Raw genomic sequence first — 13,138 nt, 5'->3', positions numbered from 1 at the left:
GTGCATGGGGATATTGTGAATTGTCTGTTTCTACCCTGGTTTAAAAACACAAAAACATATCAAAGCAGAAGTCATCAGGTATTACTGAACATAAAGGCATTGCCTTTTGCTTGGGAGTATGACCAGTGAGAGGCTGGGAAGTCACAGGGAGATGGTGGGAGGTGGTAATGCCCTAGTTAGTGGCCCTTTTTCAAGGCTTTTGCTGTTGGTATGATACCAGAGTAGACAGGTTGTTGCACAGATAGAGTGCATGTGATGAGTAATTTATCAGGCCTTACCTTGTTGTAACCTTGTGTCGGTAACTTCTTGAAATATATATTGAAACACTGTGACCAAGAACTGAGAAACTGAGAATTCTTATTAATTTATAGTTAATTTAATAAGAAGGTTCATAATAATATTGTCGATAAGGATTACATACCTGATGGAGTTTTTCGTTTGGAACTGAGGGCAGGAGATACTGAAGAAGAAGACCGCTCTCCATCAAGAGTACTTCACAGGCTGCAGTTCCTTCGGGAGTGCCGGTCAGCCCCACCATCGCTGCCCCGTGGGCTGCGGGGATGGCTTCTCCAGTACCTGCGGCTTCTCCTCCCCCTCCAGCCCCGGAGTTTGCAGGAATGCTTCTGTCTCCTTGTTTTGCTGTCGTTTGTCGTTTTAACTGTGTTTGTGCAGAGGTGCCCGCAGCGGAGGCGGAAGGCTGGGCCGTGGCTGTGTGGGGCCGCGGCAGAGCAGGCCGAGCGCCCTCAGCGCGGCCCAGCCCGGGGCTGGCAGTGCCCTCCGTGCTCAGGGCCCCGCTCTGCGCTGCCTTGCAGGGGACCAGTACTGCGGGGGACGGCTGGACAAGCCATCGGGCTCCTTCTACACACCCAACTGGCCGGAGCGCGACTACCCCGCGGGAGTCACCTGCTCCTGGCACATCGTGGCTCCGAAGAACCAGGTACGGCGCTGCCATCGCCCCGCTGGCACAGCCCAGCTGCCAGTGGCTGCAGGGACCAGCACCTGCGAGTGGCCGGCTGTCCTCGGGACACCGCAGTGGCACCTGGCTGGGCACAGGTTGTCCCCAAGACACTGCAGTGGCACCTGGCTGGGAACAGATTGTCCCCAGGACACCACAGTGGCACCTGGCTGGGCACAGATTGTCCCCAGGACACCACAGTGGCACCTGGCTGGGCACAGCCACGCTCCTGCCATCTCTCTTCCTCACCATCTCCCTTCCTCACCATCTCCCTTCCTCGCCTGCATCACCTCGGTGACTGCTGTACTTCCTCAGCAGGGCCACGCACCGGTGCACTCCCCTAAATGAAACCCATTAACACATCTGTGACCGCTGAGGCTTTGAAGCCAGGGAGGGTTTAAAAATAATTTTCTTAATTCAAAAGATGTCATGCAAATTAAGTTAGGGCAGGTGATCATCTCATCACCAAACATGATGATGGCCAGTGCTGCATTTAAGTCTAACGATGTTTGGCCATTTTTGGTGTTGCTGTAGTTAATTATTGAGCAGATAGAGCTGATTGAATTTAATAAAAGCAGTTTGTTATATTTCATATTTTGAAGGCTCCATCACAAAACGTGCTTGTTTAATTAGCCAGATGCCATGAGAGCATATGTTACCGCTTCATTAAGAGCCGAGGAGATGTGACAGCAGACTGAGAGGGCTCTTGTGCCACACATGACAAACACAAGTGTGTTCCCTTCACTATAGAGCGAATCTCAGTTCTAGCTGCACATTTTCTGGTTGCTGCTGAGCCATCTGCTCTGTATCTTAGCAGGAGGTCTACAATGACTGAATGTCTTGGTTGACAAGCATGTTTAGTAGGTTGCTTTTCTTGCCACATCCAGCTTTTAAAATTCATTTACATATAAACACGACTTTCCTCTTCATCTTCCACTCATGACTAATCCTTGAAATAAAAAAAGCTGCCCCAGATAAATATATTTTTCTGATCTTTCCTACTTTTCCATTTTCCAAGACAGTTCCTCCCTTGAACTGAAGCAGTATGTCAGCGTAGTCTTTTCTGTAGTCCTTTTAAATCCATGTTCTTTGTTTGCTAGACACAGGTCATTTAACCATCCTATAGATAGGCAGTGATTTTTAAACCCTTATCTATAAACTGCAGATTACTTTGGTTCATTCCAAATGTCTCTAGATAAGGCTAAGAACTTTTCATAAGCTCATAGAGAAGATTTGAGAAATTCTGTATCAGCATAAAAATAAGGGCGTTATATCCTATGCCTTTGATGAGTCTATTCCATAAATCTACCTGTTTCCAAATACATATTATTCATGTACTGAAACAGTGGTTGCAGAAAGACAGAATTTTGACAGTGACAAAAGCCATTTTCCATGAAGTAGTGAAGAAGCATCTCTCTTCAAGTGACCAGAAAAAGCTCCCTGGTCTTCCATTTGCCAGAATTTAGGTGTCATTGTCTCTATTTCCCTTTCCCTAAGCATGTGAGCAATAAAACAAGGCACTCTTCATTACAGAAGATAAGGACCTTCTCCTGGGCATGAAGATCTTCTATTCTACCATGAAATGCTCATTAGTGCAAAGTGCACTTACTGAAGAAAGTAAAGTAGATATTATGGCCTGCTGTTCTGCCTGCTATGGAAAAATTCATCATTTCTATTTCCAGTTGCATTACTTCTTTCCATACCATCTTTTTTGATCACAAGCATGTTATTCAGATGGGTATTCCATTTAAAGTGCATTTTTTCATCATGATAATGAGGGTTTTGAAACAAGTCTGTTAGTCATCTCTAAAATCAAGTCCCCCAAGGTTACTCATACTTCACGGGAAACAAAATTATGCCTTAAACATCTTAGTAAGTGCAAAATTATATCCAAGCAAAACTAAGACATCAGGTGATAACAGGCTATCATTACTATGAATGTAGAACAAGATAACTTTTACTATGTCAGTAATCAAATAAAGTATATGCCATGTACAAATTATTTCTTTTTCTTTCTACAGTTTTAGAAGATTTAATACCATCTTTGTTTGAGTCAGATCTTTATAAAGGTTGATCTACAATCAGCACAAATGAGTCTTGTCATTCAAGCCTTGTTTGTGCTATTTATGGGAAGGTGGTTTAAATACTGTTGTGCTTCATCTAAAGAAGCAACCTAAATGCATATATTACCTCTGTTTCCATGCAGCAGTTAGGTTGTGTTTCCCCTTCTTGTCCCACATGACTGACAGAGTCGTTCTGCAGGACTTCATTTCAGAGTAGGAGATCCTATTTCTGTTTTCTTGTACATTGGTTTTTTTTTTTCCTTAATTAGAAAATTCTATAAATAAACGTTGCTGCAGATAATAGCATAAGTATTGGAAATACCAGAATGATAGTAGTTCACATTTATGATGTGTAAAGCCTCAACAATTAAGGAAATCTGACATGGACACACTATTCTTTTAAGTACCTACTTTCTCTTGAGTTGAGTCATCTTATTTGCTAATTTTCTTTCTATCAACATTTTAATTTCTAATGTTTTAAATTCTGCATCAAGTATACACAGCATTGGCAACCACAGTGATTTAGGCCCTGCTGTTGATGAAATCAGTGAAATGCCTTGTATGAACTTTGCCTTTGCTTTTTCTTTAGTGTATCTTGAATGATGCACTGACATCAAAAGCTCCTTTTCTGTTGCTTATACTTGCTGTAGTTATTTTAAGAGCATTGTAACACCTAACACCTACTAACATTCACTCATAAAAATAACTGTATCAGGAGTTACTTGCATACATTTGAGAAAAAAACATTTTACAGAATATTAGAGTCATATGCTAAACTATTAGTTGGAGATGTCATGTGGATTAAAATACTTTACAATTAAGTGGATTAACGAATTTTCCTTTATCAAAAGAAAAAATTAATAGTACTTACATCTGAAAATGTCATTTACTACAAGAAGTATTAATAAATTCTGTATGTGAAAACTTTAAAGAGTTATTTCCATTTTCCCTTTAGATAATAGAGTTAAAGTTTGAGAAGTTTGATGTGGAGAGAGACAACTACTGCAGATATGACTACGTTGCAGTGTTTAATGGTGGGGAAATCAATGATGCTAAAAGAATTGGGAAGTACTGTGGAGACAGTCCCCCAGCGTAAGTAACTTCCTTTAATTGTGAACTTCACTACCACTATGTGTCATTTTGCTAACAGTTCTGTCCAAGGCTTCGGAAAGATTTTAATTTTTAAATTAAACATGGTGTTTTCTACTTCCAATTAACATGTAGAACTTGTAGAAATTGCTTAGTATCTTGTCTCTCTCTAGGTTTAAGAGAGAATTTATTATCTCTCTCTCCATGACAAACCCTGGCTCCAGCCCATGTTCTCTCCTGTCCCACAAACCTCATTAGACCACTGTGTAACACTACCCAAGCTAATCCCAGTGCTACTGATATTGGTGTAGCACCAATAGTAATGGTGGCTGAACATTAACATAACATGTATGTTTTGATTATAGATACTGAAGTACAAGGATCCAGCTGAGCTCTCTAGCCTCTTGGCTCATTCCTCACTTTATCTGACTCATTTTCCTCTCGGCCCTTTTTAAAAAAAACAGGATACACAGATTGGGTCAGATTTGGCTTTTAGTCCTGGTATTCAGGAAGCAGAACAAAGCTCTTGGCAGCTGATAATCAGTGCCCTCCTACGTCCACAGGCTGTGTCAATACTGCAGCAAGGAAAGGCTAATCTGGACAACCACCATGGCTGCTGTGAATCCAGAGATTTCCAGTTAACCAGCCCCTGACTTTTGGTTATGTCAGACCCCACCATCAGAGTAAATTTCTGACAATCTGCCAAAAAAATGGGGAACAATGACAAGCTTTTACTTCAAAGACCTCATTTAGTGTTTCAGAGAAGTCCTTGGTAATCAATATCCAATCATTGACAAAAAATGAGCCCACAGAAATAATAACCCAAAACATTTTATTTTTGGTAGGTATGTTGAAGAGTTGCAGAGTCCAATACTTCATGAATTTTCATAGCCCTTCCAGGTGTGCAGTATCTTTTTCATTAAACAAAACCAAATATTAAAAAAACCATTTACTTCCCTGTATACTGAGGACTTCTTCAATGTATTTTCCCACTTTCCTAATCTGACCCCTGCCATTTCATGGAAGTGAGGTCTGCAGTGAAGTCACATAGAAGAATTTTAACAATACTCACATTGACATAAACTTCAGAGTTTCAGGTGATTAATGGAAAAGAGTTTCATCCTGAAAACACCCGTGTGTGACATGCCAGCAAAGAACCACATATTTTTCAGTATTCGTCTGGAGTGTTTTGGGTTTTTTTAAGAATGTTATTAATGCTTTTTGGCTTTGACATGAGAAAGAATTGAAATATTTTGTTTTGGTTTTCTATTTTAGGCCTATTCTGTCTGAGAAAAATGAGTTGTTCGTTCAGTTTTTATCTGATTTAAGCTTAACAGCTGATGGTTTTATTGGCCATTATAAATTTAGACCAAAAAAGTTACCCACAACTACAGCTCCACCTACAACCACAACAATCCCTGCTACCTCAAGTAAGTCTTACTGGTTTTATTTCATTTCCTATAAAAATTAATTATTCCAGGACAAGGAGAGAGTTACAGAAATACGAAATAGAAATTGTATTAAAAATACAAGTTTTACAGTTTGTTAGTATTTTAAATGTTGAATGAATTAATTAAAATTAATATACTCAGGGAGTACTGGAATATACTCAAGAGAGAATCCATTTAACATCATTAAAGGAAATCTATCCAGGCAAGAGTTCAGTGTAAAAGTAACTTACTCCACCTGAGAGAACTTCCCTGTCTCTTTTCAATTTTGGACAGTTAACTAGCACATTCTGTAGAAGAACGGATAAACTAATTTATTTTGAAGTGTTTTTTTTAATAAATAAGTTCTGAATATTTTGGGAAATAATTTTATTTAAAGGAACTCATTCTTCTATAAAGTTGATATGTAAAGATGTTATTGTATTCTTCTTCAAATAGTTATTAAGATTAAGCAAAATTCATATGGAAGCCACCTGAGCCCTCTTCAGGCTCTGTCAACACCCTGTCAATATGACACTCTTCTAGAATAATTTTTATTTGAAAATATTCAGGGATGGGAACTTACAGAGAAATGTGTCTCACTAAAAATAAGTCTCCTTTTATATTTAAGACTAGACAGCATATATGAAAGATCAGAGCTGGATTTCTCTGAAGGTGTTGCCAAAAATACCTCATTACTGAGATATTGAAGGGATAAATTCTTAGAATTTCTATAACCTGAATGTGAGGCATTTCAGATACAATTATAGCAGAAAACAAAATTATTTATGATGTTTCTGCAAGACATAACCTGATTTGTACTTAAAACACATCAAAAATCAGGCCAGGAATGGCTTGTCTGCAGGAAACCAAGGAGCTGTGGTGCTTTAATACTGCTAATGAAGGTATTTAAAATAGATTAAAATAAACATTAAAAAAATGAAATCATAGTGATCTGTAAATCATTCTGATGTGACTCTAACAATAAATAATTCAGCTCTTCTTCACTCTAAAGCACTCATCAATGACGTTGTTGGTTCAAACACTTGGTCTCAAGTAACCCAGGCTGTCAATAATCTTGTTCAGGGTTTTGCACAGGCAAGAGAGGTGAACTCTACCAATTAAATCCAAATCAATTTTCATGACAGCATCAGTGTTAGAAAATAAAAACGTGAAGATCATGAAGATTCATCTGAGAAAGAACAACAGAGGCAAAGTGTTCCAAAGGACTTGTCAGGCAGACAGAAATAAGAAGTCCTTTCAAGGAGTGATCAGTTTTGCACAGTGTAGGCATTTCTGATCTTCAAAACAAACCAAAGCAAACCAAACCTCTACAGTTCAGTGACATTTCTGAGCAATCATTTGCATTCAGAAGTGTCCAGTTCAAAGAGACTCATCTTATTATCTTGCAAATCAGTTCTGTTTAAACTTGCACAGAACTCCAGGCATGAATAAAATATTAAATTTTATAGGCCCTTTCAAAAATTACATCAGTCTTTATGTAACATAAAAATATTAGTACTTGAAGAAATAAATAAATGCTATAAATATATTTGTAAAAGTAATGAAGATTAATCCAGTATCTGTGGTGAGGTATTTGACTTCCTTATATCATTGGATAAACTTGTGTATTTTCATGTCAGTGTGCCTACATGTAAAGTGATAGGCAACTAAACTTTTATTTCAGTTCTTCTCCAGTTCATGTTTTGCTGAAGTACCTTACAAACAATAGACAGCCTCTGCTGACAAGTCATAGCAAAGTTGGTTACCAACCAAAATTTATTAAACTAAACTAAAAAAAAAGACCAAATAAGACTATTTTGTAACGCATAATCCCAGTTTTAAATTTCAAAAAATCAGAGCACCTCAATAAATTTTTGGCAGCTACCATGCTGGTATGCACCTAGGACTCATCTACCTGCTGGATTTCCAAACCTCCTACTATGAACACTAACTTGAAAGACTCAAGGAACATTAAATTCTTAATTTTTGGTGTGCTGTGTGTAGCATTGAGATAGGAAGCATTGCCAGACCCGTACCATTGACATAACAACTTGTTCTTTAAAACACTTTGCACTGTGGGAAGCATTTAACCGTCTAAAGACTCAAATACCAAGAAGACTGGATTTAAAAAAAGGAACAAACCAGCCCAAAATAAATAAAAACCTATGAGGCTCAACCTTTAAACTTTGGATTTGAAAGGCAAAACAAGGAGCATTGCAGATCTTCTAACAGTCATGCCCATTGCAATAAAGACAAAGTAATTTCAATATAATTTAGTTCATTCTTAGAAACTTGGAAAGTTATTCAAATTACTAATTGAAAGTTAGAAGGTATTTTTCAAAAAATATAAGCTGAATAAAACTTTTGCAAAATGTTCCATTCTAAAGTAAAAAACTGCAAAGATACTTGTCATAACTAGTTTTTCTTGGAAATTAAGGCTATGTAGGGATCTGTGTTTTTTGGGTTTTTTTAATCTGTCAGTGTCACCTCCATGTTTCCAATACCTGTGTCACTAATTCCAAACAAATTTGAAAAGAACATAAAAACCTTAAAGTACTGCATCCCAACATGCTACATGGAATTATGTACAGAGACTATGAATATCCACCCAAGTAGGAAAAAGATGTATTCAAGTTGTATTCAGCTGTTTATAAACAAAGCATTCCATTTAAGAAAGGAAATGTCAATCCCTAATGTTTAAGACATATTTCAGACATTGTGTTTCAAAATGTCATGAAGAAAAACTATGCAACACTACCTGACATGAAGCTATGTAAAAAATTTGGGAAAAATAGGTCAGGAATTTGAACTCTGATCCCGTTGATCACAGTGCAGTAATTTCCAATAAAAGGCCACCCCCTCCCTCAGGAGTGTAACTGTAATATAATATTGTGGTACTTCAGGTGTTCTACTGGGGCTGTATGGCCACAGCAGTGACAGATGTAAGATGCCACACAAATCTTGAGTAACATCCCATTCTCTCAGGCCACTGGAACAGACAGAGCTGAGACACCTGAAAAGATGATGACTGGAGGTAACAGCAGAGAAAAGGAATATTGTTACTGTGGTGCTCATCCCCTGAAATGCCAGGTCTAGTTCATGCATACATCAGGATTATTCATCTTTCTTCTTGTTTTATTCTTTTTAACATAGTGCTTTTCATTTGTATCAAATGCTTAATTTCAATTTAAATTTACTTTTTTGCTCTTCAAAAAGTTGTGAAACCTACAGTTGCCCTGTGCCAGCAGAAGTGTAAAAGGAGTGGGACTCTGGAAAGCAACTATTGTTCAAGTAACTTCGGTAAGGAAGCAAAGTTTCTTTCAAATTATTTATTCTCTACTGTGTTTTTAGACTCAAGGAAATTTTCCCAGATCTAGTTCTGAGTTACCATTAATAAATAGGCTAATATTTTTACACCACCTTATGTATGTATCTGACATTAGTATCTGTGTTTCACTCAGTACATTCTTGGAGATACTCTGACATAGGCACTGCACAGATATCTCAGACAGACATATCTGCTCAATCTGAGAAGCAAATGACAATGTAAGACCCAGGATTCATCGATTCAGTTACTGTATTGTCACCTCCATTTTCTGTAACCAGCCATTGTTACATTATGTTGTGCTACACCTGCTGACTGTTCCACAATACAGTGTACAGACTTCCAAAATGCTTCAAAAAGAAATTAGAAGGGATGGAAGCTTCCAAGCACTGCTATCTGTACACACACATAATCAGGAAAAACAGTGTCTGCTGTGTATTAGCATGGCATTGTCACTGCTGATCTATTCAGTTATGTGTCAGGGTATTTTCCCTTTTTAATAATGCAATCATTTTTTTTATCCCCTATAACATGCCTGGCAACTTGATGGGAAAACTCCCTGCCACCACCCTTTTTTCATTTTAAACTGACTCTCTCTTACTGCACTCCAATCCCATGAGGTTTGAGGAGATCTGAGGGCTTGGAGGGCAGCTTTGCCCGAGGTGCCCAAGCAGCAGTGGCTGCACCCTGAGGCAGGGTGCACTCAGGGCAGCCCCACCACCCCTGACCACCTGCCTCCTTCCATCTGCAGCACTACAGGCTTGTCCAGCAAAAAAAAGAAACAGGTAGGGAGAAAACCCAACATAAATGGTCTCCTCTTACTGACCACACCTCAGCTCTTGTGGCTCATGGTAAATGATACTATATAAAGCTTGTTTTTTCCCTCTAGCATCACAGTAATAAATCACATTCTTCTCTCCCATCTTCTGTCAAATACTTGACATTTTTAAAGTCTTTTCTGTGACAGGAGTGAGAGTAAAAATACTTTATATGCTACTGTGAATGCAAGCATATCCTAAGGAAAGAATAGGAAGTCTGTTGTTCACAGAATATGATTTATTCTATTTGCAGACTTTATGATTTTAGGAAATAACAACTATTTCTCTTTCATCACACATTTAATTTTATTGTTTCTAGAAATATAGCTGCAATACCGAGCACTTTAATATCCACAGTTCTCTCCTGATTGAACTGGAACATTCTATTTAATTAAAAACTCCATGTTAAAGGAAGATAATGTACAAATTTACAAAATCCCAAGATGTGAATTATGCAGTTTTGTAAAATAAATCTCACTGTACATACTTGATAATTGAAGATTGAATTTATCCTAGGATAGAATTGAAAAAGATGACCTGAGAAGAAACCAAATTGTTAATACCAATTACCATTTCCTTTTGATAAATAAAGATGGCTTACCAGTTTAGTCATCCTAGGGAAAAGCAAGTATCTTGATTTTCATACTGAGAGGTCTTTGGGACATACAATAGTCAAATCTGTAACTACAAATCATCTGAAATAAGTAAGTTTGTATCAGGCCTCAAACAGATCAAAATCTAGTTCTTAGGGCATTAACTATTCCTGCTACTCACCTGGGAGTGTCAGAGAGCTGGAAATTCAGATTTTGGCTAGAAGATTTTCAGTTCAGCTTGTCCAGTATTTGAAAATGACTCGTTAAAAGTAGTATCAAATTGTACTGTTTAATGGAAATCAGAGAACTGGGCTTACACAAAACTGACACACTGTAGAACAATTTCATATTTGCTGCCACCAAAATTTGACAGTAGTGAGTTATTAGCAGTGATACTCCTATTTTTAGTAAGTGTTCCCAGTACTGTTTGTTTATTTCCCTTATTAGGGACTAATGTACTTAATAAGTTTTTATAATGCCTCAAAATTTATGTCTAAAAACAATAAAAATGTACCAAATGTATCAAATGTTTTTTTCTTCTAGTAATAACTGGAACTGTAATCACAGCAGTAACGCGGGCTGGCAGTCTGCATGCAACAATATCCATCATTAATGTATATAAGGAGGGAAATTTAGCAATCCAACAAGCTGGCAAGAACATGAGTGCCAAGATTCTTGTTATGTGCAAGCAGTGTCCTCTCATGAGGAGAGGTAAGTACACAGTAATAACTGCTTTGTGTGTTTATAAAAGGTAACAATTAGAAAACTATTTGAAATATAGCCACAAAAATCAATAAAATTGCCATGTTTTTCCCTATAATCAGCAGTTAGAATTACAATCAATTTAATATAACCAGTAATCCAGGTCTGTTTTACTGGAAGAGGATGAGGTTCATGTAGACTACAGGAGTTTGAAAAACTTTTTTCTCTAAAAGCCACATGATGCAAGATAAAAATCTGATTTGGGTCTCTCAAATGAAGCTAAGATAGACTTTGTGTTTACATGTGTATATTTTGGAGCTAGTTTTTATACACAGTTGTTTAGAAGGGAAAGACAACAGCCTTCTAAACCTAGAAGAGCAGTATCTCACAGGAAATGGCAGAAATCAACAACTTCCACTGTTGTGTATCTCCTGAATGTATTTACAGCTTTACAGTAATACTCATAGTATTAAGCCCACTTTATAAGTACAAACACCCAGTACTGCTAAAAACTACCTTAAATAACATAATACGGAGATCAACCAACACAAATTCCAGTTAATTGTGGTAAAGGTGTTGAAAGAAATACTGAGAGTATTTTTAATTGAAGTAACTAAGTGAAAAATAAAACTGTTTTTAGCTTTGTCTCATAAGTAAACAAGTAGAGCACGAGAACATAAACAGAGCCATAGCAGGAAATCATCAAAATTATTTAATAAGCATCAAAAAAAACCTGATATTATTCCAGGTACTACCAGTGCTTAAGCATATTAACTTAAAGTGGGCAGTAAAAAAGTGAAAAATCATGATCAGAAATTAGCTTTTGCCTTTAGCTATCTGAAAACTACACATTGGGAGACATAATAATGTCCTTGTTGGAACAAACTGTATCCTTTTAGGCAGACTTCTGGCTCCAAACCACACACTTCTGTGTTTCTCATCCTAAATCTCAATGAATTATTTAAGAACCATTACTTAATATCTGAACTTTTCTGTTTATATCCCTGTGATACCATTCCTTCCAGCCCAAGACCTTGCAAATCCCCCACCCTTCTCAGGTATAAAATACGTAGTTCCAATTGAATTGTCCAAGCTAGTTCTTACCACTCATTAAGTTCACTTTGCCTGAATGCTTCTGTATATATCTATAAAATATATATCTCTGGGGAGGGAAAGGGAATGAAAAGACTTAAGGGCATTATCACTTAAGGGCATTAACCTACAAGCTGATCAAATGTGAAAATATTCAAAAGTAAGGAGACATATTCCACCCTGGGTGTCGGTGGCTAGGTTATCCAATGTGGATAGGCACTTCTAGTGCCTCTCGGATTCACTTCACAGTCCATATTTAAAGACTATCCCCTATACATTAAATTATGTAGTAGACATTTCACTGTGCATCTGCTTGATTTTTATGTAGCTTGTAGTGTAACAAGCATGGCAAAGATGGGTGAGGGAGTAAATGCTGCAGGTAGGTAGGAAGAAAAAAACGTTGGAAGGCATTGGTAACAAACAGTGAAATGAACAGAAACCACAGGTAAAAAACTATACTTACCAAATGATGTCGCATTTTTCTGTCTTGTAATCTCATTCTCTCCTTTCTAGGTTTAAATTACATCATCATGGGCCAGGTAGAAGAAGATGGTAGAGGCAAAGTCTTTCCCAACAGCTTTGTCATGAGTTTTAAGACTAAGAACTCAAAGATCCTAAATGCCTTGAAAAACAAAACATGTCAAAATTGAACTCTGCAGCTGCATTCTAACATATCTTGAAACATCTTTTTAACTTAGTGTAAGTCATGGAAATGCAACTGACTGCCAACAGTACGGCCACGCTGATCCTTCCTTCCCTCCTGTCCACACAAGCACACCTGGCACAGTGAAATCCATTACCTGTACAACATGAGAACAAACCCTCCTGAGGCTGAAAGCCCAAGATTTGCAGCACAGCCATCTGATCTCAAACATATAAATTCCAGTTACTTGGAAGATGTTAATTTATAACTGTCCAATTTTTTAAGGAGTTCTTTACGTAAAATAAGAATTCTAAGTGCAATATTTATAGCAACTCAGTTTAACTTAGCTTTTTCTCTAAAGTTGTTTTATTACATGGATTTCTGCATTATTATCAGTGCTTAATAAAATATTTTAAGATTAAATCATA

At 37.5% G+C, this 13,138-nt stretch overlaps 1 protein-coding gene and 1 long non-coding RNA gene across 3 annotated transcripts in view; one reads left to right on the top strand and one right to left on the bottom strand.

Moving 5' to 3' along the window:
• Positions 1-13,138, top strand: part of PCOLCE2 (procollagen C-endopeptidase enhancer 2) — a 22,871-nt gene extending 9,733 nt beyond the window's left edge. The window contains exons 4-9 of the mRNA XM_033516640.1: positions 813-937; positions 3,974-4,110; positions 5,383-5,537; positions 8,754-8,837; positions 10,817-10,984; positions 12,581-13,138. Coding sequence (XP_033372531.1) covers positions 813-937; positions 3,974-4,110; positions 5,383-5,537; positions 8,754-8,837; positions 10,817-10,984; positions 12,581-12,717 — 806 coding nt within the window. The 3' untranslated portion in view covers positions 12,718-13,138. The remainder of the gene's footprint in view (positions 1-812; positions 938-3,973; positions 4,111-5,382; positions 5,538-8,753; positions 8,838-10,816; positions 10,985-12,580) is intronic.
• LOC107208642 lies at positions 5,544-12,615 on the bottom strand. Of its 2 annotated transcripts, none has more exons than XR_001523276.2 (3): positions 12,531-12,615; positions 10,282-10,558; positions 5,544-8,550 (listed from the first exon to the last, which is right to left on the bottom strand). It is a non-coding gene; the product is annotated as an uncharacterized LOC107208642 (long non-coding RNA). The 2 variants fall into 2 exon arrangements; XR_001523277.2 differs by lacking the exon at positions 5,544-8,550 and having other exon boundaries at positions 8,848-10,364; positions 10,455-10,558.

This window comes from Parus major, chromosome 9, assembly GCF_001522545.3.
Source record: "Parus major isolate Abel chromosome 9, Parus_major1.1, whole genome shotgun sequence".
NCBI lineage: Eukaryota > Metazoa > Chordata > Aves > Passeriformes > Paridae > Parus > Parus major.
Note: the sequence above shows the minus strand (reverse complement) of the source record. Positions and strands in the feature narration are given on the sequence as shown.